Genomic DNA, 27,213 nt, shown 5'->3' on the forward strand with positions numbered 1-27,213 from the left:
AGAATAATGAGACTATACAGCTAAATTAATTTTTTTCAGATTGTTGTTGTAGAAACTCAAGTGATAGAAGTACAGTATGTAAAAATGGGCTCCCGGTGGCTTATGTACAGCCAAATTGTCAGAAGTACTTTAAATTATTCAAGATGAGATGAAATGTGTTTTATAGTTTTGACCCAGGATTTGGAGCACCCGAGTTTATCTTCCTAATACTGTATTTGCGTGTCACACAAAACTTACTCACTCCGCGGTTCACAGTGGTGCCCTGCTATAATCCCCCACACCCCAACTTCCCCATTAATGCTATTTTCCGAATCACATTGCATTTGTTTACGTGTGTCCTTGTACCATTTCTATTTTTTCTTTTCTTTGCTTGTCTGTCTTATTATGTTCAATTTTAATGGATTGTCATCCACTGTGCTATTCGTCTCACTTTTTGACCCCCTCTTTTGGCTTCTTCCTCCCCACTTGTTTGAATTCATTTACTCTTAATTGCTTCCCGCAGGTCTTTCAGTTGCGCCGTCACGCTGCAGTCTATCATGTGATGACACTGTTGGCTTGTTTGTGGGATTTTATGCATTTGCCCAGTGGAAGAGAGACCTGATCTGCTGCCTATAAACAGACTTAGTAGCTTTGCAGTTCAAAGCTAGTGTGACTTCTTCAACCATGCTCTTTCTTGAAGTCTAGAATGAAACTGATCTTTACGGTGTGGAAATTTAAAATAAATATCTTAAATGGCAGAAGAGTTTTTAATTCCACCATCTGGCAAAATAATTCCGGTAAGTCAACCTAGTTCCAGACCAGAAATGTAAGATGACAAAAATGGGTTTCCATTTCATGTTTAATGTATCGTTTGTGTGTTTGTGCTTTATTATTTTCAACACAAAAACATGTCTTTAACTGTGGCGAATGGGATTTTGTAGCGACATGGACATTCACCATTGTTGATATTGTGTACCAGTCGTTACTTTGTTGCAGTTTTAAAAAATGCAGCTATTTAATATCTTTTAATACATTATACTAAAAAACTATGTACTGTATTACATGGTTAAATTGCATTTTAACATTGTCAATATCATCTCACTCAGTACTATAGAATTCTGATACTCTAAATAAATTATTACAAAATTTTGATTTAGGTTTCATTTTGTTTAAAACCTACAGTTTATCTTAGTTTATGTTTTTTTAACAATAGGTTCGGTCGTTAGAATGATGAGAAAGTGCCAGTAGTTTACAATTACATTCTTTGGTAGCCCTGAGGAATGCGAATAATGCCAAGATATTTTGAGAACAAAATACTTTACTGTTTCCATTCCAAAATAAAACGAAGAGTATCTGAGCAGAAGTGATCCAGTATGTGAAGCACATGCCCAAGGGCAATGAGCTATCAGTATAGCAATATAGTGAAAACATTTGAACTCTGCTCTGCATATTAATTGGCTTATGACACTTTTCTGTTATTTTCTTTTCTTCCTCCCAAAGAGTCTTACAGGTTCACTGTTGGCTGTGGCTTTTCTTACTTCTTTTGGGAGCTCTATGCTTTATGGATACAATTTAGCTGTGGTCAACTCTCCTGCTATGGTAAGCAAACTACACTCCCCTCTTAAGTATTTGAACAATGGTTTTTTTGTTTTTTGCCAGAAATGCAAAACATTCTAGATTTGAGATCAAAAGAACAAACTTGACACACAACTTGAAACCCCTTGTGTTTAAAACCACCAACTTTTCCATGCGTAAATATCATTTGAATTATGTTTTTGGACCGAGTTGTATCCCGTTATTTTATACTTATTATTTAAAAGATAAATACTGCTAAATATCCATGCTCATACGTTTTATTTTTTTTTTTTTTGTCCGTGACGACTGCATTTATACTATTACATATGTAACCAACATAAAAAAAGATACCAGTCTATTAGGGCAAATCAAACAATTATAGAGCGGAAAGAAAAAATATAAATCTGGGTCATAGGACAAACGTTGGTAGAGGCCAACATATCACCACCAGCAGGTACGGGACAAAGAACAGGTACCTTCATGTGGTGTTCTGCGAGTGGCTCTCCTCCAGGAGAGTCTTACGAAGGCAGATCACATCTTACGAAGGCAGATCACATCACTCTGACTCGCGCGGGAGGTGCCCTTTTCCCTGTAACTTCGCTTCGATCATCTGTACCACCTGCCAACAGGTGTTCCACAGGACCTGCTCCGGCCAGACCCAATATTCAAAGGGACTTCAAGGCTTCGTTTGCAGTTTCTGTTCTGTTCTCCCCCGCTAGCCGAGGTGGCACAGGCTAGTCAAGCACCACTCTCCCTCCATGTCTACCACCCCGTCATCCTTTGCTCCCTACATTCTCTCGTCATCTTCTTCTACTTCTTCATCTTCTCTTCAGAGAACTATGGAACCTCCCACAAGCGAGTCTAGCGCTTCTGGGGACTGTCTTCAGACGCCTCGAAAAACTCAACAACAACACCAGCAGGTCACAAACACAAATGACGCATACACTTATCGATCAGGAACATGTGGCCTGATTACTATTGGCCATAGATCTTCAGAATAGGCAGATTTATCATTGGTGCATTGTCCTTTTTACAGATTACAGCAGTTTCAAGATGAGCATGTGTGACAGAAACAGGGCAAGCGTGTATTCAGTCACTGTATGTAAAGGTCTGGTTGTTGTGAGGAATGTGAACTGCATGGACAGACAGCACAGGATTTTATGTTGACATGTTTTTTCTTGGCTCAGTCAGATTGTGTGGAGGACCCCCTCCCTCCCTAAACAAACATAAAAAAAAAACAAATAAAACAGGACTATAACTACAATAACCCATCCATCTAATCTGAGGTTGGGTCATGGGGGCAGTGGCTTTATCAGGGATACCAGACTTCCCTCTCCCCAGCCACTTCATCCAGCTCTTCCGTGGAGATACCAAGACGTTCCCAGGCCAGTCGGGAGAAATAGTCTCTCCAGCGTGTCGTGGGTCGTCCAGTGGGTCTCCTTCTGGTGCCAATGCCTGTAATACAACACCAAGGAGGTGTCCGGGAGGCAACCGAATCAGGTGCCCAAGACACCTCCTCTGGCTCCTCTCAATGATGAGGAGGAGCAGCTCTCCTCTGAAGTCCTCTCGGATGACCGAGATTCTCACCCTCTCTCTAAGGGAGAGGAGCCCGGACCCCCTGTGTAGGAAACTCATTTTGGCCTCTTGTATCTGGGATCTTGTTCTTTCATTCATGACCCAGAATATGTGAATATGTATATGTGAATACAGGTGATGGTAGGAACATAAAGAGCTACACCTTTTGACTTAGCAACTACTTTACCACAATGAACCGAAACAAAAAGTGCATCATTGCAGGAGCTGCATGGATCCGCCAGTCGATGTTGTGTTCCATTCTTCCTTCACTCGTGAATAAAACCCCAACATACTTGAATTCCCCCACTTGGGGCATTATCTCATCCACACCCTGGGAAGGCACGCCCCAATTTTCCAACTAAGGACAATGGTCTCAGATTTGGTGGTGCTTCACACTGCTGTGAAAAGCTCCAGTGAGAGTTGGAGATCATGGGTTGATGAAGCCAACAGAGACACATTATCTGCAAGAAGCGGGTATGCAAAACTGAATCCTCTGAATGAGACCCACTCTATGCCTTGTTGTACCTACAACTTCTGTCCATAAAAGTTATGAACAGAATCGGTGACACAGGGCAGCCTTAATAGAGTCCAACCCTCACTGGAAATGAGTCTGACTTACTCAGATTTACTTATCAGTCCTCCTTACTCCCGAAGCACCCCCACAGGACACTGCTTTGGCAAAATATTTTTCTGACACCATAAGCAAGGACACAATCTTGTGTTTGTGGATTTTTATTACAAAAAGAAAGTCTTTGCAAAGGGAGGAAAAGGTACAAGCTTGCGAGTTATCACCCCTTTCTAAAGATAAGACCATAAGTCCTTTTGTTATATAAAATTGAGAGTCCGAGACAAAACAAGACAGTTATCTATATCCAGCAGTATTAACATGGAGGGGCCAGAAACAACATCACATGAGGAACAGCCTAATTGAGAAAACTAGAAGCCACAATGGGATAAAACTAAAGTTGAAGGTAGAACAAATAGAGCTAATATTCGGTATATATGTAAAACATAAATCTGACAAGACAGTTTCTCGCCTTTTATTTATCCAACCTAATCAATCCACGACTACATTAGCAGTAGATTTAATAATTTACTGATTAAAATCCAAATGTAAAAAATAGTCATCAAAACACTAAAAACAAAGCCAAACAAAGTAACTAATCATTAATGATCTAAAAGCAAAAGTGAAGCAAAGCAACTAAATACTAAACATTAATGGGCTAGAAGAAAGTAAAACAAAAAGTTTACTTTTTACTCAGGTATAAAAAAAATTAAACACCAAATTACATTATATCAACAAAACAACAACCTCACTGTCATCCAGAAAATCACACTGTTGGTTGAAGAAACTATCATAAGCGGGTCCTCATCAAGTATGTAGCTGATTCAGGATGAGAAAACTGGACAACGGTTGATATCATCCAGGCAGTCTATCTGAGGGAAGAGATAACGAAAATGCGCGGCAGAGATGGAATAGTGAAAACGTGCACCACGAACAAAGGCTGTCAATCATGCAAGAAACCAGAGATTTGATAAAAGGGACAAAACAGCACGACATGAAATGAAAGACAAACAATATGTCACAAGCCATAAGAGCAAAGCGATACAACCATGCTTGCCATCCAAATCCAGCCAACCACAGCAAATCAAGCAGGTCCTTGCATCCCACAATGTTACGAAGTGCCATGAGGTTCTTGATGGCACTAGCCATGATGCCTGCATCGCAAGCATTGTCAGGAATGTAGGTGATTCAAAAGAATATAAACACCACCCTGAAAAGCCAATAACATATCAAGCATAATGCGATTTTGGAGAGCCATTTCACGAATACCGTTAACTTCCATGCGTGAAGCCTCAAGAATGGACAGGGGTGTGTTGACAAAACTAGAAAATTGAAAATTTTGGGTCTCATACTGTAACATCAGTTTACCTGCTCCAATTTAAGAAAAAAGAGAGTATAACATCTGGGTGCTTGTACACCAAACCATGTGATCGGGGGGGACATCTGTGTCCCAGACCGGACCATGTTCCTTAAACTGGGTTTGTCTACAATGAACGGATTGAGACGTAGAGAACTAATGTATGAGTGCTTAATAGGAGTACACCGATATGACCGTTTTGGAATGAGCATAGTGTAGACACTGTGTCCACAAAGCCAGTAGATGCCCACAAACTGCAACATGCCCAACTGATTGGGTGCCGACATATAGGGCAAACAGGAGCCTGAGTAGAGTTCAGAGAGGAATTAGACATAAAAGGCATGCATGGGACAGATATAGATTGGCAATAAGACTTTGGGACATTTCCAACTAATACAGGCTGCCCATACAGAGTTTTGTCCATGGCAAAACAGCAGAATGCTACCCCGGGACATATGTGAATTGGGTTCAATAAAGGTACCCTACCTGAATCATTAGTGGGTTTTAAACCATTAAAATTGTATCCTACATAGATGTAGGGGTGAGGAGAACCTGATTGAATCAAGACAGTATGATTAAGTTTAAGAAGATCTACATGACTGTGTCGCAGACTAACAAAAGAAGCCAAGACACGAGTATAAAGTGATGATTCATTAGGGTATGGAGCAAGCACAATATGTGGATTTGTAGTTGCATGCGGCATGAAAAAACAAACAGCAGTTTAAATGATTTTGAAACTGTGCAACATGAAGGGCTTATTGAAACCAAAGATTCATGGTGTAGGAAGTTCAAGTATGAGAACCGAAAGAAATTGTAAGCAGCCAAGAAAGCTAATCATCGCTGTCACGTCTTGTGTCGATGATTGTGTCCACTGTCGAAGTGGGAGCATCAATAGTCATTTTACTCACAACAACCATGGCAAGAAATGTCAGCCCACTAAGAAAACGAATTGACGATTGCCTTCTCTTCTGCCGATTTATCCAAATGTGTGTGCGAGTGTGTGTGTGTGTGTGTGTCAGTTCAGGCAGAAGATTGCTCGTTGCAGGAATTTATTACCTAATTTCTGCTCCTCTACGACCTATTAACACATAATCATGTCATGATCCTGCCGCTTCAGCATGAGCTGTGCGGGTGCCCGCGCGGCTGTGCTGATTGGGAGGCGCACACCTGCTCCTCATGCGGGCTGATCATCCCCTGTATAGATGGGACCCGGTGACGACTGGTCCTCCGCCAGTTCGTTGAGCTTTATGTCCCGTTCCAGCACTCTCGTATTCCTGACTGAACCTGTGTGTACCGACCTCCATCCGTTCTCCGACCAACCTTGTAAGCCTGACTCCTTGACACTTCTGCCTGCGTTGTTTCCCCGTGTTCCGACTCCTGCCTGTCCGCTCATCTGTTCTCTTCGCCCGACGTCACAACTACCGCTGCTGCACCGGACTGCCTGCTCGATCCCCGAACTCTGCATACAATAAACGTTTCTCTTCTTGAACTACCTTGCGTCTTCCGAGTTCCTGCATTTGGGTCCTACCTCTCGTTCCGATGGGACGTGACAAATCAGTTGCAAGCACTGATTGCAGCTAAACGTGGATGGCAAAAGTATACCCTCTTTCATAGAGGTTACTCTGCCTTTATAGGCTGGCTTTTATGATCATGATGACCTTTATGGTCAATCACTGTAGAAGATGATGAGAGTGGAGGACTCAGGACCATCGGAGGCGTTGGGACTTTCACACAGTGTGATGCGTGAACCCGTGCAACCCTTTCAGCAACCTTCACCACAGTGTTGGTCACAAGGAGAACTTGAAAAGGGCCGAGTCAGCAGTGATGGCGCCACGTTCTCCACCAGATATTCATCAACACAAAGTCACAGGGTTTGGTGTCATACAAGGGTCACGCCCTCGGTAGTGCTGCATGGACTTTCCTGACATCAGGGACCAGGTTTGTTGAAGATGTGCAATACCTGATCATGTTGTCCTCGCAAAGGTGTATTCATTGGCAAGCATGGAGGATGCAGTTCAACATTCGGAGGGCCTGCTCACGACTCAATGCTCAGATTCAATGGACTGGGTCGCTGCTGAGTGTTAAGTGGTTCGGATTAGCATCAACACATCCAAATCTCAGACGATGATCCTCAGTTGGAAAAGGGTTGGGTGATCTCATCAGGTCAGAAATGAGCTCCTGCTTCAAGATTTAAAATATTTTAGGGTATTGTTCATGAGTGAGGGACAAATGTAAAGGGAGATCGACAGGCGTCGAAGTGCAGCGTCCACCATGATGTGGCCTTTGTGTTGGTCTGTTATGGTGAAGAAGGATCTAAACTGAGAGGCAAGGAAAGCAAGGAAGAGAAGCCAAAAAACATTGAGGGAAGGTGGTACAAAAAGCGGGAGTACAAGAGTTTCAAAATATTTAGTTTAAGAAAAGGCCACTAAACAAGGAAACACTTAAATAAACCTAAACCTGGAAACAAAACATCACTGGTGATTTAAGTGATGTACAGGAGTTGACAAGACCAGAAAAAAAAACCCAGTTCTTTTCTTCTGTTTAGTGGTAACTCTACTTTTACTCTGTTACAATGATACTGTACACAGTGCCTTGTATAAGTATTCGCCCCCCTTGAACTTTTCAACCTTTCGCCACATTTCAGGTTTCAAACAATAGCATATTTTTTTTTTTTTGTCAAAAATCAACAACAAGTGGGACACAATCATGAAGTGGAAGGAAATATATTATGTATTATATTTATTTAATATTTTTAAAAACGTTTTTATATTTTCATTTGTTTTGAACTTTTTTTAACAAATAAAAACCTGAAAAGTGGGGCGTGAAATATTATTTGCTCCCTTTACTTTCATTGCAGCAAACTCACTCCAGAAGTTCAGTGAGTATCTCTGAATGATTCAACGTTGACTGATGATGATAAAAAGAATCCACCTGTGTGTAATCAAGTCTCTGTATAAATGCACCTGCTCTGTGATAGTCTCAGGGTTCTGTTTAAAGTGCAGAGAGCATCATGAAGACCAAGGAACACACCAGGCAGGTCCGAGATCAGGCAGGTCCGAGATAGTATTGTGGAGAAGTTTGAAGCCGGATTTGGATACAAAAAGATTTCCAAAACTTTAAACATCTCAAGCAGGATTGTGCAATCAATCATATTGAATTGGAAGGAGTATCAGACCACTGCAAATCTACCGAGACCTGTCCGTCCCTCTAAACCTTCATCTCGAACAAGGAGAAGACTGATCAGAGATGCAGCCAAGAGCCCCATGATCATTCTGGATGAACTGCAGAGATCTACAGCTGAGGTGGGAGAGTCTGTCCATAGGACAACAATCAGTCATACACTGCAAAAATCTGGCCTTTATGGAAAAGTGGCAAGAAGAAAACCATTTCTCAAAGACTTCCATAAAAACCAAACCGTGAACGCACCATCCTCACTGTCAAACATGGTGGTGGCAGCCTCATGGTTTAGGCCTCCTTTTCTTCAGCAGGGACAGGGAAGATGGTTAAAATTGATGGGAAGATGAATGAACCAAAATACAGAACCATTCTGGAAGAAAACCTGTTGGAGTCTGCAAAAGACCTGAGACTGGGACGGAGATCTATCTTCCAACAGGACAATGATCCAAAACATAAAGCCAGATCTGCATTGGAATGGTTCACAAATAAACCTATCCAGGTGTTAGAATGGCCATGTCAAAGTCCAGACCTGAATCCAATCGAGAATCTGTGGGCAGAGCTGAAGACTGGTGTTCACAAATGCTCTCCATCTAACCTCACTGAGCTCGAGTTGTTTCGCAAGGAAGAATGGGCAAAACAGACATACTCTAAGCGACTTGCATCTGTAATTGCAGTAAAAGGTGGCGCTACAAAGTATTAATGCAAGGGGCCAAATAATGGCATGCCCCACTTTAAAAAAGTTTAAAATATCCAATAAAGTTCATTCAACACTGTATACCACTTGTTGATTCTTGACAAAAAATGTTGTTTGAAGCCTGAAATGTGGCGAAAGGTTGAAAAGTTCAAGGGGGCCAAATACTTACACAAGGCACTGTATATTGTAGCTTACTATTTCTATTATTATTCATATTTATTATTGTTACTTATTGCTTTTTTATTAACTATTTCCTATATGAGACTATGACTTCGACTTTTGCATTGAGCATTGTATACACAAACAACACAAATCAAACAACACAAGAAAATTACATGAGTTCTCACATTGTCTTGTATTGGGGGTTCATGGTGATTATTAACACTAGAATAACCAGCCTGGGTGACTGTTGTACCTACGTGGCCTGCCTTTAGATTGTCGTTACCATGACGTCAGTGGGGCACTACTCTTATTTACATTTTTGTCATGACAGCCGCTCCCCTTCCCTCCTCTCCCACCCCGCAGCTTTAAAATGTCAGCAGGAGGACCACTGTTCCTTCTAATTTTTCAATAATTCAAAACCCATTTCAGACATGAGTCCACCAGTAAAAGAGTCCGGGGTAAAATGTTCACCGCATATGACAGACTGCTGACCAGGGAATTCTCGAAATGAATGGGTTTTTCTTTGGCGTAAATACGAAAGGCTCCAGGCTCATGCTAGTCCCGCAACAGGATGTTTACCTGTCGTGAGGTCAGAGGTCAGCCACACAAAAGGAGGCATTTTTCAGACGCAGAAAACTAGGTCAAAGTTCGCGGACTTTAATTCATAAACATTTGGATTTTTGGGTAAAACATTGAAAAGGTTCTGCATTTTATAGTACAGTTGAACATATATTTTCGTCTAGAATGTTTGTGTTAGAAATCAGACATTCCATACTCTTTAAGAAGGACACCCTTCAAACTAGAATCATCTGAAATAGATGAATAGCGTAGCCTTTGAAGGATTGGTTAGCAGCTACAGTAAATATCTTTGGCTTGGAAGACTATTTCGAACTGCATGTATGTTTTTTACAAAAAAATTTTTGTTAAATATTTACGGTGTCCTGGAAGTGCAAAACCATATAACAAATTTTGAAACACTTTCAGAAAACATAAAAACACAAAATAAAACTAACATTTCACAAAATACAAAAACAATAGACAAAGGGACGTAACATTTTACGAAACAAAAACAAATGACAAAAACATAAGAACACAATGCTAAGATGAAATACAAACACAATAGACAAAACAACGTAACATTTTACGAAACAAAAACAAATGACAAAACACAAAAACATAAGAACACAATGCTAAGATGAAATACAAAAACAATAGACAAAACAACCTAACATTTTACGAAAGAAAAACAAAACAAGAAACACAAAAACCAAACAGGAAACGCAAAACCAAAACAGGCAACACTTTCACATTTCATGAAACAAAAAAACAAAATATGAAATACATTACAATTACGGACACTTGGAAGGCATAGGCCTATTTCACAGACATTCTTGGAAATCCTACGGCCAAGAGCTGTTTTCCTTCAACATGATTGGATTATGCATTGCAGCAAAGGTAAGCTATGGTACAGTTCAGAAAATATATTAAGTAAAAAACGGAACTAATAAGTGAAACAACCTGGAAAGGTGATGTGCTGTAGCATTGCTGAAGAGGACAAGAAGATAGGGTAGTAATAGTGTGCTTTATTGTGACATTTTGAGACACGATTGAGTCAAGGTGATGTTTTCCCCATTTTGCAGTCAACAGCAAAGCCGCTTGACGCGGTTTTACTCTTCATATGGTTGCCCTTTAGAGTGTTTGAATGGTATGGAACCTATAAGAGGACGAACTGCAGGAGACTTTTCAAAAGGAACATGCTGAACAATCTATGCGCTGTACCTGTACAGGATCTTGTTCTTTTCCTTTCGGCTTGTCCCATTAGGGCTCAACACAGTGCGTCACCTTTTTCCATGTGAGTGTATCTCCTCCATCTTCCTCTATCACAGCACTAGAGCTGTGATAGAGGAAGGAGTTCCTTCACAACATCCATCAACCTTCTCTTTGGACTTCCTCTTGCTATTTTCCATCCTCATCACCCTTCTACCAATATACTCAGTCTTTCGTTTGTGGACATGCCCAAACCATTGAAGTCTGCTCTCTCAAAAGTTGTCTTCAAAACATTTAACTCAGACTCTCCCTCTAATGAGCTCATTTCTAATCCTATCCAACCTGCTTACTCCGAGCGAGAACCTCAACATCTTCATTTCTGCCACCTCCAGTTCTGCTTCCTGTTGTGTCTTCAGTGTGCCACCGTCTCTAATCCGTACATCACGGCCGGTCTCACCACTGTTTCATAAACTGCCCTTCATCCTAGCAGAGACTCTTCTGTCACATAACACACCAGACACCATCCGCCAGCTGTTACAATGTGCTTGGACCCATTTCTTCACTTCCTTACCAAACTCACCATTGCTCTGGATTGTGTACCCCAAGTATTTGAAGTCGCCCTCTGTCGTTATCTCTTCTTTCCGGAGCTTCACTCTTCCTCCTCCACCTTTCTCATTCGCGCACATGTACTCTGCTTTACTACAGCTAATCTTCATTCCTCTCCTTTCCAGTGCATGCCTCCATCTTTCCAATTGTTTCTCCCCCTGCAAACATCAACGTTCTACCCTCATCTGTCAACCTATCCATTACACCACAGCAAACAGGAAGGGGCTCAGAGCTGATCCCTGATGGAATCCCTCCTCCACCTTAAATTCTTCTGTGACACCTACACCACACCTCACCACTGTTCTGCTGCCCTCATAGATGTCCTGTACTATTCTAATATATTTGTCCGTCACACTAGACTTATGCATGCAGTACCATAGTTCCTCTCTTGGTACTCTGTCATAAGCTGTCTATAGCTCCACAAAGACACAATATGTCCTAAGCATGAGGCAAGGGACTGGACCCAAATGCAGGACTTTGAGGCAACAACATTGTGTTGCGAGTGGTTTTATTGTAAACTGAGGTCATACACGGCAAAGAAGCACAAAAAGGGAGAGGCACAGAAAAACCCAAGGCTTAAAGGCGAGGTCCAAAAAATGTGAAAGAATGTCCGATGATTATTTTCCAAAACTTGGAAATGTGACAAGACTATAGGATCGCTGTGATGAAGGGATGAACTACACAAGGCTTGCGTACTCACACACGATAGTGGAGTATCCAATACACAATGAACTGGAAAATGTAGAACACACACTCAAGGCCTGTAATGCCTGGTCTAGTTAGTGTCCATGCAGTGCACGTGCGGGACTGCTGCCAGAGGCAGCCCCGCAGAGGGCACTGGGTTGGCCATGGGCCTGACACAATGTAGCTCCTTCCGACCTTCTCTGTACTTTTCCACTAGCGTCCTCAAGGAAAATAATGCATTTATGGTAGTTTTCTAGGTATGAAACCATACTGTTGTTCGCATTTCTGTTGTGAGTCTAGCCTCCACTACTCTTTCCCATAACTTCATTGTGTGACTCATCAACTTTATTCCGCTATATTTCCCACAGCTCTGCAAATCGCGTTTGTTCTTGAAAATGGGAACGAGCACCCTTTTCCTCCTTTCTTCAGGCATCCTACAAGACGCTTGCGTACTCACACACGATGTATACAGTGTCATACACAATGAACTGGCCCTGAAAGTGACAAACTCAAGGCTTATATGCCTTGTCTAATTGTGTCCATACGGCGCAGGTGTGGGGCTGCTGCCAGAGGCAGCTCCGCCCTGGGCAGTGGTTTGACCATGCCCCTGACATTGTACACCTCATAGTCCGCCAGACATATTCACTGGGAGACATGTCTGGACTACTACCAAGACTCACTGTTGTAACACATGCAGAATGTGGTTTGACTTTGTCTTGGTGAAATAAGCATGGGTGTCCATGAAAAAGAGGTTGCCTCGATGGTAGCATGTTTCTCCAAAACCTGCATGAACCTACAGATTAATGGTGCCTTCACAGATGTGTAAGTTACCCATGCCATTGGCACGACCATAGGGCCATAGTATCACAGAAGGTGTCCATATCAGTGCTGAATGTTCTTTTCGTCTTTGGCCCAGGGGCACGACGGCCACAATATCAACAAATAATTTAGAACGGCGTCTTGTCGGCCCACAGAACATACTAAAACGGTTAAATTAAAAGCCTATTAAAACATTTACACTGCATCTGATGGCAATGGTAGTTTTATAGTCGATGGTAGATCTTTGCTTTATCATCATCTTTCTGATATTGACAATATTATTCATATAACAGCAAAAATACACAAATACCAATGGATTATTATTATTATTTTTTAACTACTAATCGTTCTGCAAGAAAATATATGAAGGGGACTCCTGCTGTGCAGGTGGTGCTCCTGTAGAAATGATTCCACTTAGGGATGTTTGGGATGATTTTTGGATGCGATTTTGCATTGTATTTGTATAGAACTTTTATGTTATATGTAATGTGAAGAGGTGTTACCTGAGTGAATTCTTGTGATGAAATGACCCAGCATGACCATCTCAGGTGAACCACAACTTCTGCTAACTCCCAGGAATGAACCAGCAAAAAACACCAGAACTGCTGTTTTTACCCCTGTCCCTTTCCTGAAATTTCACCAAAAACATACAATACAAAAAGTAGTATGTGAAGAAAATACAGTAATTCAAAGCACCTAGCATTAAGAACCAACACATTTATAAAAAGTATTATAGTTTTGATCACTGATTTACAAATGAAGTTGGAATGTTGTGTTAAACAAAAACAGAATACATTGATTTGCAAATAACCCATTTTCATTGAATACACTAAAAACACAAGATGTTTCACATTCAAATTCATAAACTTTATTGTTTTTTGCAAATAGTCAGTAACTGAGAATTGTGTGGGTGCAACACATTCTGTCATGGGAGTGACCTCACCTGCTTCTCGTTGCACTGATTACGGTCTAGATATATTGCCACACACTCGGTCTGATCCTTCGCCAGATTGTTGTACTTTCATGTCTCATTCCTGCAACTCGATGCGCTTGTCCTTGATGCTATGTGTACCGAACCCTAACTTCATGACCTTGCGTCTCCACCTAGTGATTCTGACACTGCTACCTGTTTGGACTACCTGCCTGTGTTAGGGTTAGGGATTTTTGTGTGCTTTGTTTGTTGTGTGTTTGTGGCGTGAATGGGAATTGGCCTTGATCCGACCAAACAAGTCAGTATCTCATAGCCTATAAGGATAGTGATGGTTGTACGACATACTTGATCCGCAGTCTTCAATATGAAAGACCCTCCAATAGCACACCTTGACATCGACAAACAGGTATACGTTTTGCAACAGCACAGTGCATCCCTTGCTTGCAGTTGTCAACATTCATTCACGCGCACAGACAATGAATATAGAAGCTTTCCTTAGCCTTCTTGGTAAAGTGTATTCAGGGTTTCTGGAGAGAAGTGTCCATCTGGAAGATGAACCTTAGATTCAGGAAGAGCATTTTTTTTTCCCTGGCCATTGAACAGTAAACCAGCTTTATATCCTCACCAGTATCCTCAAGGGTGCATGAGAGTTTGCTTAATCAGTCTACATGTGCCTTCTGGACTTATATGACATACATCATTCCACTGTGTCACCTGAGTGGTCCTGTGGGTGGGGGCTCCAGGATTATGGCATATTGAAACCCCTCATAATGCCTTTTTGTTCCCAGTGCAAATTACGTCAAAGTGTAATTTGGACTGCTGGTAGTAAATTTTGTATTCTCAATTCATGGTAAGTTGGCTGGGATGAAAAGCAGCACCTCCAAATCTGAAGCAATGATCCTCAGTCGGAAAACAATGGAGTGCACTCTCTGGGTTTAACCTACTGTGGAAGAGTTCAAGTATGTTGGGGTCTTGTCACAAGTAAGGGAAGTATGAAGTGGCACCTGGATCAGGGCAGTGTCTGTATCAGTTTGTCAAAATAAAAAAGAAGCTGTGTGAAAAGGTAAAGCTTCCAATTTACCCATTGTTAAAAGCTGTGCACTCTGACTGAAAGAGTAAGATCATTGTTGCAAGCAGATGTTACCTGGATGCCTCCCTGGTGTGGTGTTCCGTGCACATCCCACCAGGAGAAGACCCTGGGGATGACCGGGAGAGACTATGTCTCCCGAATAGCCATTGATTGCCTCTGGATCCCCCAGGAAGGACTGGATGAAGTGGTTGGGGCGATATTTATTTACTTCACTTTATTTGAACACATAATTCTTTCTTTTTTTTCTTGCTCTTATTTTGAAATTGGCAATCCTAGTTTTTTAGGAAATGGTAAAGCAAACCATTGTGCTCATATGTCTGATTACTCGGGCAGAATTTGTAAGATCAGCACAATTTTTTAAGAAGTCTCACACACTATCACACCTAAGGGCAATTTGGAGTCCCCAATTAATGCATATTTTTGGAATGTTGGAGGGAAACTGGGGTACCTGGAGAAAACGGGTGCAGGCACAGAGAGAACAAGCAAACTTCACAGAGGCGGGGCTAGGATTTGAACTACGGTCTTCAGAACTGTGAGGGCAACACCCTAACCATTTACGGCATCATACCGCCATAAATAAAACAGTAGGTGAAGAAATAGTTGGCACAAAACATGCACGTTAAACGTTATTTACATTCTCCCAGCATGCTCACAAGCATGCTTTGCGGCGGTTCCAGTATGCTTTGCTGCACAAAGGACCTCCTCAGTGCATGCTGAAAGGATTTCAATAACATTTAAAGTGCATATTTTGTGCTGATTGAGGCAGGTGCGTGCCTTTGGGGACCGGCACACCCATGACAGGGACTGGCACGAAAATATGGCACATTGTGAAGAAAATAACTTGGATAGCAAAATCAACATCTATGCAGGGCTGTGAACGGTGTCCCATGAATGGGTAAGGGGACAGTGTACTTTGATTCAGCAATGGTTCGGATCATTAACAAGACTCATATAATGGATTATATTTGTGAATTTGTGAATTGTTAGTACACTGTAAATACATTCATTGAAAGAAATGACGGCATTCAAAACTGAACTAAATCTAACCTTCCGTATATTCGGCACTATAAGGCACACCTAAGAAATTTTAATTTTCTCAAAAGCAAACAGTGCGTCTTATAATACAGTGTGCCTTATCTATGGATCAGTACTGAGCCGCAACAGGTCTCGCAACTACGGTAAGCAGCAGCCGACTCAATTTTCCCCAGTCGAAGAAGTAGCGCACAGTAAAGGCTGGCATATATGACAGCGCGAAGCGTGCTGTTTCATTTCCATTTGTGCGTTAATGGAAAGACCCCAAAATGGCTCCTATTAAGAGACATGCTTATGACGCAGAGTTTAAACTCAAGGCGATCAGTCATGCAGTAGAACACGGGACTAGAGCAGTTGCGAGAGAATTTAACATTAAAGGTCAAGTGTCATCCCTATAAACGTTTTAAAACAGATTTAATGAAAAATACAGATAACATTATTCACTTCAATGTCCATGACAAACAACGCTGCCCGTGAGCGACAACGACACCATGGCCAAACCGCCTCCCCGACCGATCCACCTCCGTGGTGTGATAAATAACGCCACCCGCAAGCGACGACAACGGAGCGGTCAAACTGCCTCCCCATCCAATCCACCTCCGCGGCAGTCATGAGCCACTGCGGGCCGGCCCCGCGACATGCCATCGTATCCGCTGATCACGGCTTTGGTCAGGGTGGCACATCGACACATTTAGCACCCCTGACTTATGGATTACGTCCCCCAACACTATTATTTTTTTTAGTAGTACCAAGAGAATTTTCATGGCGGGAGTTACAAAGTCATATACGTCAAAATCATGTTTTATGGTGAAAAAAAAACAGATGGGTGCATACCGGCTGCCATTTTTTTTCATTAATAACATAAAAAAATTCATTAATTCATGCATTTCATGAGAGTGGCATTTTGGCAACGCTGACTCGGTTAATGACGATTTTGACGAGACGTAGCCGGGCATGTTGGGTGCCATATTCGCCCAACTGTTCAATTCGGAGACTGAAAAAGAATTTCAAAGGATTCATTGATGAGGAATGAACTGATAAAGTGAGTTTTATGTTTCTTTTGAGTGTTTACAGCTGAACAAATTTGGCCATATTGTGAATATTGACATTAACGTTTGAACAACGTTATTTCTTTGAATTATTTCAATGTTACTATATTGTGATTGCACTAACGTTTGGTTTACCGCAGCAGTATCAGACTATTTTTTATGTGTTTACTGAAACGAGGAAAAGTTCCACTCCTCTATGTGAAATAAATGTTGCGCTCCATGTTATACGTTGTTGTCATTAAAAGATAGTGTGTCACGAAAATACTATGTCACTGACTTTACCTGGGGAAAATAATAAAACAGCTGTTTATTCATTTTGGGAGTCAACGGAGTCATCAGAACGCTGGTTTGGAATCTATTAATAAAGTTTGATTGACTTATCTGACTGTTTTGTTGACATTCCCTTTAGCGAAGCTTCATCTAATGGCCTCATAATGTAACAGCCTCTACTGTGGCGTGTATTCTATGCGGTTTATAATCCGGTGTCCCTTATATATGAAATTTTTTTAAAATAGGCCATTCATTGAAGGTGCACCTTATAATGCGGTGCACCTTATAGTGCGGAAAATACCCCAATTTTACATTAATTACTTATTGACTTAGTAAGAAAAAACATTTTTTGGGGGGGGCTGGGATGGGCGAGTTCTGTGAATTCCTCTACTCAAGTAACTAAAAATGTCACCTTTATCATGTCATATTATTTATGAATTCTTGAGCTCATCTTACATCTTTTTTTCCTCAGTATATAAAGAACTTCTACAACAAAACAGCACTGAGCCGCAATCGAACTGGACTCAGCGGGGAGACCCTGACACTGATGTATTCGCTCACTGTGTCTGTATTTGCTATTGGTGGACTAATTGGTTCCTTAATTGTGGGAGTGCTGGTTTCTCGCTTTGGCAGGTAAGAATTTTTTCAAATACATATTGCAAAAAAGTCAAAACATTCAGATAAGCAGAATATTCAACCTAGGTTTAAGTACTAGCGGCACAGTGGCACAGCGGCTTAAAGCATTGGCCTCACAGTTCTGATGTCCGGGGTTCATTCCCGGCCCCACCTCTGTGGAGTTTGCATGTTCTCCCCGTTCCTGCGTGGGTTTTCCCTGGGTATTCCGGTTTCCTCTCGCATCCTAAAAACGTGCAACATTAGTTGGACACTCTAGATTGCCCCAAGGTGTGATTGTGAGTGAGACTGTTGTGTGTCTCTGTCTGCCCTACGATTAGCTGGCAACCAGTTCAGGGTGCACCCTGCCTCCTGCTCCTCCTCCCGCGACCCTTGTGAGGATGAGTGTCTAAGAAAATGGATGAATGGATGGTTTAAGGACTGTATATCAAAAGCCGTAAGCATGCACATTTCCCTATGCCAACTCGCGGTGTTCAAATGTAAGCCTCACTCCCCACCACCTAAAGAGCTGAAATACCTGGTCTGCCGCAAGTCTAAGCTGTGAGTATATCAGAGTAGTGCTGTCAACTGTAAATCAGTGGGGCTCTGTAGTTGCAGGACTGAGCGCTGACTTCGATTGTCACAACAGTTTCTTGAGAGGGGGATTGGGAAGAAACTCCAGCATGACCGTGTATGCAGATGGATAAATACTATCCATCCATTCTTTTATTCAACTTATCTGAAGTTGGGTTGAGGGGTAGGAGCTTTACCAGGGATACCCTGACTTCCCTCAACCCAGCCACTTCATCCAGCTCTTACAGGGGGGTCCCGAGGCATTCCCAGGACAGCCAAGAGATGTATCCTATCCGGATTGTCCTGGGCCAACCCCGGGGTCTCCTCCTGATGGGACGTGTCTGGAACAAATCACCAGTAAGGTGTCCGGTAGGCATCTGAATCAGATGCCTCAGGGACATCATCTGGCCCCTCTCAATGTGCAGGAGCAGTGGGTCTACTCTCAGCTCCTTCCGGATGACCGTGTTTCTCATCCTATCTCTAAGGGAAGAGCCCGGACACTCTGCAGACGAAACTCATGACTTGATTAATAGCAACATTTCACTGGTGTTTTGACAAATTTAATTGACTTCAGTGCAGGCATCATCGGTTCACTTCCGATTCAATGATACTGTGACTGTGAGTCTAAATGGTTGTCTGACTCTGTATGTCCCCTGCTCATGATGTATTTCACTTTTTATCCAAAGTCAGCACCACGCAAACCTGAACAGGATAAGCAGTGTAGAGAATGGATTAATGGATATTTTTGTATGAAGTAAAAATTCACAGCGATGAGTTACGATATTTGTCACTTCAAATCAATTTCTAGCCGTACTACATTTCCACCTGTTCTCTTGGATGTGTAATGTATCAACCTTTCTCCTACTCATCATGTCAACCAACTCCTGGGGTTTTCCAGTCATAGTCCCAACATTCAAAGTCCCTTCACTCATTTTTAGACTCTGTACGTTCTTCTTCTTCTGTCGAACATTCTGCTTTCCTCCTCTTTGTCTTCGACCTAAGAGAGCTGAATTCCTACCAACGTCCGGCATGTTAATGGTGCCAGGGTCGGATGTTGTTAACTCGGGCCATGACAAATCCGGTATGGGATTAGATAAACGCTTGTATTTGTTTGGCAACGTTTTAAGCAAGATACCATTCCTGATGCAACCCTCTGCATTAATCCGGGCTGCAGATTGCACTAGCTTGTGCCGCAAAGGGCTGCATTGAATGCTAACTATTGTAAAGTACCATATATTTGTTTCAATCATGTTGTCTTTGTAACATTTGTGACAGAGGAGTGCACAGATTAATCTGAAACAGATGTCCAACAGCCAAGAACCTTCTTTTGGACCTTCAAAAAAACCTTGAATTAGCAGATATTGACATCAGGAAAAAAATTGAGAAATGCACTCCGCCGCCATAGCCTGTCTGCACACGAGAGTTAAAAGAGAAATTCTGGAAGGAACTCGATGAAGTAGTTCTGAGCATCCAGACAGAGAGAGAGTTGTGGTTGGTGCAGATTGTAATGGACATGTTGGTGAATGAAAAAGGGGCAACGTAGAAGTGATGGGTAAGTACGGCATCCAGGAATGGAACTTTGAGGTATAGCAGGTGGTGGACTTTGCAAAAAGGATGGAAATAGCAGTAGTGAACACTTTTTTCCAAAAGAGGCAGGAACATATAGTGACCGACAAGAGCGGAGGTAGAAGCCCGCAGGTGGATTATATTCTGTGCAGGCAATGTAATCTGAAGGAGGTTACTAACTGCAAAATTGTGGTCGGGGACAGTGTAGAAAACACAGGAAGGTAGTGTGTAGGACGACTCTGGTGGTGGGTAGGAAAATTAATAAGACAAAGGTAGAGCACAGAACCAGGTGGTGGAAGCTGAGAAAGAAAGAATCCAGTATGGCCTTCTGGAAAGAGGACAGACAGGCTCTTGATGGACAGGAGACTGGACTACGACAGCTAAGGTGATCAGAGAGACAGGGAGGAGAGTACTTGTTGTGTCTTCTGGGAGGAAAGGGGAGAGGAGACCTGGTGGTGGAAGCCCAAGATACAGGAAGTCATACAAGGAAAGAGATTAGCGAGAATAAGTGGGACAGTGAGAGGACTGAGAAGAGGTGAAGAATAAATTGAGATGCGATGGAGGGCAAAGGTAGAGGTGGCGAAGGATAAACAAGAGGCATATGACAACATTTAAATTAAGTAGGACACAAAAGTAGGAGAAAAGGATCTCGACAGGTTGGCCAGGCAGAGGGATAAAGATGAGAAGCATGTGCAGCAGGTCAGGCTGATTAAGGATAGACATGGAAATGTGTTGTCTGGTGCTAGTAGTGTACTGAATAGTTGGAAAGAATACTTACTTGAGAAGTTGATGAATGAAGAAAATGAGAGAAAAAGAAGAGTAGAAGAGGCAAGTGTAATGGACCAGGAAGTGGCAATGATTAGCAAGGAGGAAGTTCGAAAGGCATCACAAAGAATGAAAAATGGAAAGGCAGTTTGTCCTGTTGACATACCTGTAGAGTTATGGAAGCAAGTGGGAGAGGTGGCTGTGGAGTTTTTTTTACCAACTTTTTCAACAGAATACTAGCTAGCGAAAAGATGGCTGAAGAATGGAGGAAAAGTGTGTTCCCATTTTTTAAGAACAAAGGGGGCTTGCAGAGCTGTTGCAACTATTGAGGAATAAAGTTGATGACCCACACAAAGAAGTTATGGGAAAGAGTAGTGGAGGATAGACTTAGGTCAGAAATCAGTATGTGAGAGCAACGGTATGGTTTCATGCCGAGAAATAGTATCACAGATGCATAATTTGCTTTGAGGACGCTTATTGAAAAGTACAGAGAAGGTCAGAAGGAGCTACATCGAGTCTCATCGTGACAGAGTACCAAGAGAGGAACTGTGGTACTGCATGCAGAAGTCTGGTGTGGCTGAGAACTATGTTAGACTAGAACAGGACATGTATGAGGGCAGCAGAACAGTGGTGAGATGTGCCAGAGGCGTAACAGCTTAATTTAAGGTGAAGGTGGGATTGCATCAGGGATCAGCTCTGATCCCCTTCCTGTTCGCTGTGGTCATGGATAAGCTGACAGATGAAGTTTGACCAGAATCCCTTTGGAACATGATGTTCGCAGATGACATTGTGATATGCAGTGAAAGCAGGGAGCAGGTGGAGGAACAACTAGAAAGACGGAGGCATGCACTGTAAAGGAGAGAAATGAAGATTAGCAAGTAAAACAGAATATACATGCGTGAATGAGAGGGTTAGAGGGGGAAGAGTGAGGCTAAAGGGAGAAAAGATAGCAAGAGGAAGATGAAAGAAAACGTTTCATGATGTTGTGAGAGAAGACATGAGGACAGTGGGTGTTAGAGAGGAAGATGCACGAGATAAGGTTAGATGGAAAAAGATAAAACGTTGTGGCGACCCCTTACGGGACAAGCTAAAAGGAAAAGAAGAAGAAGAAGGTTTCAGTGGTGATCCTGCCCCTTTATCCACACCTCGGTCTCAACCTTTACTCCCAACATAGTACCAGGTGGAAGCCAAATACACCTACAGCAAAGCTAAAAGCTAGGACCAGTGGCATGCACACTATTTTAATATCTCCGAGGAGTGAGGTTTTAATAATGTATGTTTACATAATGCAAGCTGGCATCCGTTACATATACCATTATGGCTGTCTTACACCGAGCGACTCAGCCAAAGTTTTGGGAACTGTTTTCATGGGTAGCTGCTCAGCCGGCCACTTGTTTTGCCACGAGTTAGTATTTGAAGTACAGTTGCACAAGGCAGTACCTCGCCAATCATAATGGACATAAGAATCGACTCGGTCGCAAAATGCATTTCCTGGTTTTCAGTGACCACCGTGTGGTCCCAATGACATACGGTGAAGAAAATAAGTATTTGAACACCCTGCAATATTGAAAGTTCTCCCACTTAGAAATCATGGAGGGTTCTGAAATTTTCATCGTAGGTGCATGTCCATTATGAGAGAGATAATATCAAAAGAAAAATCTCTGTCGCTGAGAAACACTGAGTTTCAACTCCCTCCAAAGATTTTCTATTGGGTTTAGGTCTGGAGACTTGCTAGGCCATGCCAGAACCTTGATATGCTTCTTACGGAGCCACTCCATGGTATTCTTGTCTGTGTGCTTCAGGTCGTTGTCATGTTGAAAGACCCAGCCACAACACATCTTCAATGCTCTGACTGAGGGAAAGAGGTTGTTCCCCAAAATCTCACAATACATGGCCCCGGTCATCCTCTCCTTTATAGAGTGCAGTCGTCCTGTCCCATGCGCAGAAAAACACCCCCAAAGCATGATGGTACCACCCCCATGCTTCACAGTTGGGATGGTGTTTGTGGGATGGAACTCATCATTCATCTTCCTCTAAACACAGTTCGTTGAATTATGACCAAAAAGTTCCATTTTGGTCTCATCTAACCACAAATGGTATTTACAGGTTTTGGAGAAACATATGCTGCCATCCAAGCAACATCTTTTTAATGGATGTCCCTGCTTGTTTTAGCAAGACAATGCCATACCACATTCTGCATGTCTTACAACAGCAAGGCTTTGTTGTAAAAGAGTGCAGCTACTTGACTGGTCTTCCTGCAGTCTAGACCTGTCTCCCATTGAAAATGTGTTGAGCATTTTGAAGTGTAAAATACAACAATGGAGACATGGACTGTTGAAGAGCTGAAACTGTACATCAAGCAAGAATGGGAAAGAATTCCGCCTACAAAGCTTCAACAATTAATGTCCTCAGTTCTCAAACATTTATTGAATGTTGTTAATAGGTATAATAATAAGGTGATGTAACACAGTGGTAAACATGACTGTCCCAGCTTTTTTGGAATGTATTGCAGACACAAAATTCTCAGCTAATGACTATTTGCTTAAAACAATAAAGTTTGTGAATTTGAACATGAAACATCTTATCTTTTTAATGTATTCAATTAAATGTAGGTTATTTCTAAATCATTCGATTCTGTTTTTGTTTAAACCAACATCCCGACTTCATTGAAATTCGGTTTGGAAATCAGTCTGATCAATACTTTTTCCAAATTACTTTGGAAGAGTAGTGTTTTAGTTCTTCATGATGTGTACTCTGAATTACTGTATTTTGTTCACATACTACTTTTTGTATTGTATGTTTTTTGTGTAATTTCAGAAAAGGCACAGTGGTAAAAACAACAGTTCTGGTGTTTTTTGCTGGTTCACTCATGGGATTTAGCAGAAGTTGTGGTTCACCTGAGATGGTCATACTGGGTCGTTTCATCTCAGGAATTCACTCAGGTATCACCTCTTCACACTACATACAACATAAAAATGCGATGCGAATACGATGAAAATTCATACTACAAACATCCCTAAGTGGAATCCTTTCTGCAGGAGCTCAACCTGCACAACACTTCATAAATTTTCTTGTGGAACAATTACCCTTATTTTCTGCTCTATAAAGCACACCGCATTATAAGGCGCACCTTCAATGAATGGCCTATTTTAAAACTTTTTTTCATATCTAAAGCGCAACACCACTATAAGGCACATAGAATAGATGCCACAGTAGAGGCTGGGGTTATGTTATGCAGCCATTAGATGGAGCTACGGTAAAGGGAATGTCGACAAAACAGTCAGATAAGTCATTCAAACTTTATTCATCGATTCCTGACAACTCTGTTCACTCCCCAAATAAATAAACAGCTTTTTATTATGTTCCCCGAGGTAAAGCCAGTGACATAGTATTTTCGTGACACACTCGCTCTTTTAACAACAGCAAGGTATAACATGTTGCGCAACATTTATTTCACATAGTAGAGTGGAACTTTTCCCCTATTCAGTAAACACGTAAAAAATAGTCTGATACTGTTTCGGTAAATCAAACGTTAGTGCAATCACAATATAGTAATACTTGAAATCAATTCAAAGCAATAACAATCTCGCAATAACTCAACATTGTTCAAAAGTTAATGTCCATATTCACAATAAGACCAACTTTGTTCAGCTGTAATCACACAAAATAAAGTTCAGTTTCATTCCTTTTGTCAATCCACCCGGAATGACGGCGAGCATTGAATTGGTGTGCTTCACTTGTTTTTTGATACCCTCAGTGACATGGGAGCCAATGGAGTCGTAGCTCAATAGAGACAGCTGTGTGAAAAAAGCCACTCTCTTCACTTAAATTTCTCTCAACCACTCAATCATCTTTTCTTCATCCATCCATCCATCCCTTCAAGTTAGCTTTGATGACAACGCTGCCTGGCCGGTTTTCTTTTGGCAATAACCATGGGTGGAAGTTTCTGGCCATTAGTCTGGCAGGCGAGTACTACAGCGCAGGATGACTGCTCATTCCCTGTTGTGTGAACATTAACTGTAGTGCTCCTTTTTTATCCAAATTGTGGTTTACAGGGATATCAAAGGTGACTGGAATCTTGCCCATGTTGATAATGTGTTCTGGACGGATCTTTATTTCAGCAGTCTTGCTTTTCAGCTTTTCTTGGTAGTCTTGAAACAGTAGTTTGTGTGCGGATGGAGAGATGACATCTTTTCAAAAACTGAACCACCCCACAAAGAAGGACCGCCTCTAAATTCATTGATGTTAAGTTTGCATGCTTCCGCTGTTGCCTTCATTCGAATAGCGATTGTACTGACACTTCTACTTGCTGCTTTCTGTTCAACAACCCAATGTTCGAGTTTGTCCTCCAACTGTAGCCATGTCGCTTTGTTGCCTTGGAAACTCTGTTTAGTCTTCTTTACTTGGCACAGATCCTCTTGTTGCTCCCTCCATTTCCACAGCAATGATTCGCTGTTAAATTCTCTCACTGCAGCTCTAGTTTCCTGCATGACTGATCGCCTTAAGTTTAAACTCTGCGTCATAAGGAATGCCTCGTAACAGGAGCCATTTTGGGGTCTTTACACAAACACAAAAATCGAAATGAAACGGCACGCTTCGCACAATCCTATATCCCGGCATGCACCGTGCGCTACTTCTTTTACAGGGGAAAATGGAGCCAGAGGCTACTTACCGTAGTTGCGAGACCTGTTGCGGCTCAATATTGATCCATATATAAGGCGCACTCGATTATAAGACACACTGTCTGCTTTGATAAAATGAAAGCCTCTTAGGTGCGCCTTATTGTGCAGAAAATACGGTCGTAGTTTTTCAAAATAATTAAGGGAATACACTGATATTTGTGTACTTTTACTGTTTGATGAATAATATTGTCAATAGCAGAAAGATAATGATGATAAAGCGAAGCTCTACCACCTACTATGAACCTACACTTGCCATCAGATGCAGTGTAAATGTTTTAATTGGCTCTTAATTTAACCGTCTTTGGTGATTTTACTCATGAGCTGAGCTGCTTTCCATGTACATTTTGTCTGGTCTTTAATTAAGTCATGTGTCTTTCTTTTTACAACAGGAATCTCTTTAAGTGTAGTTCCAATGTACCTTGGTGAGATAGCACCAAAGAACCTCAGGGGGTTTCTGGGTTTAGTGCCAAGCATCTTTATAGGCACAGGAGTCTTCGCTGCCCAAATCCTTGGACTACATGAACTATTAGGAAAGGTATGCGGTAAAACCATATCTCCTTGTTAACATTACCACTTGGATTGTGGAAGTGCCCTCAAGTGTGCTGGCACTTTCTGTCCCATGGGGATGCCAGGAGGCACACAGGATGATGCAGCATGACAGCATGTGTACCTGTTGGAGAAAATATTAATTGATGTATATGCTAACCCTATTCATGACAGTAATTTGGTTTCATCTCAGCCTCATGGACAAAATCGAACAATGTACCAAATAAACAGAGAACTAATCTTAGTCACAGTGCAAACAAAAAGCACAATATGTTACAAATAGATAAAACACCACTCCTACTATTAAAAGGGGAAAAAAATCAGGACTAATGGAATTAATACTATTTATAAGTTTCTGCTAGACATGCTTGGATGCTCAGCGTCAACTTCACAAGCAGCGGCCATTACTAAATATAGTCGTTGTAGGTAATCTTGTTTTTAATTTTAATTATTGTGAGTTGCTGTTTGTGTAAGTGTAGTTGCATACTTGTTCATTTGTTGACCCCTCTTTGAGCCATCACCTTACCTTGATGAAGTGGTTTGTGTGTCTCAATAATCCTAAGAGCTAAATTGTCAGGGGCTTCATGCTCCTGGTAGGGTCACTCACAGCAAAAATGTCCGAGGTGAATAACCAAACAAAGCATGGCTCAATAAACCTCTATCTTCTTCTTCTTTTTCTTTCGGCTTGTCCCGTTAGGGGTCGCCACAGCGTGTCATCTTTTCCATCTAAGCCTATCTCGTGCATCCTCCTCTCTAACACCCACTGTCCTCATGTCCTCCTTCACAACGTCCATCAACCTTTTCTTTGGTCTTCCTCTCACTCTTTTGCCTGGCAGCTCCATCCTCAGCACCCATCTACCAACATACTCACTCTCACCTCTGAACATGTCCAAACCATCGAAGTCTGCTCTCTCTAATCTTCTCTCCAAAACATCCAACTTTGGCTGTCCCTCTCATGACCACACTCGCACTCTCCATTCCTTTGTATTGTTAACCCAAAGTATTTGAAGTCGTCCACCTTCGCTATCTCTTCTCCCTGGAGCTTCACTCTTCTTCCTCCATCCCGCTCATTCACGCACATATTTTCTTTTTTACTTTGGCTAATCTTCATTCCTCTCCTTTCCAGTGCATACCTCT

General features: G+C 41.9%; 1 protein-coding gene across 2 annotated transcripts in view; it reads left to right on the forward strand.

Annotated features, from left to right (window-relative positions):
* The first annotated feature begins 616 nt into the window (after window positions 1–616).
* LOC133510144 (solute carrier family 2, facilitated glucose transporter member 9-like) overlaps window positions 617–27,213 on the forward strand; it is a 76,026-nt gene continuing 49,429 nt past the window's right edge. For both annotated transcript variants that reach the window (XM_061837870.1, XM_061837871.1), the window contains exons 1-5: window positions 617–776; window positions 1,480–1,578; window positions 17,805–17,965; window positions 23,666–23,790; window positions 25,920–26,065. In XM_061837870.1, the coding sequence (XP_061693854.1) occupies window positions 732–776; window positions 1,480–1,578; window positions 17,805–17,965; window positions 23,666–23,790; window positions 25,920–26,065 (576 nt within the window). In that variant the 5' untranslated portion in view covers window positions 617–731. The remainder of the gene's footprint in view (window positions 777–1,479; window positions 1,579–17,804; window positions 17,966–23,665; window positions 23,791–25,919; window positions 26,066–27,213) is intronic.

The sequence above is a fragment of the Syngnathoides biaculeatus genome, chromosome 12 (assembly GCF_019802595.1).
Source record: "Syngnathoides biaculeatus isolate LvHL_M chromosome 12, ASM1980259v1, whole genome shotgun sequence".
NCBI classification, from domain to species: domain Eukaryota; kingdom Metazoa; phylum Chordata; class Actinopteri; order Syngnathiformes; family Syngnathidae; genus Syngnathoides; species Syngnathoides biaculeatus.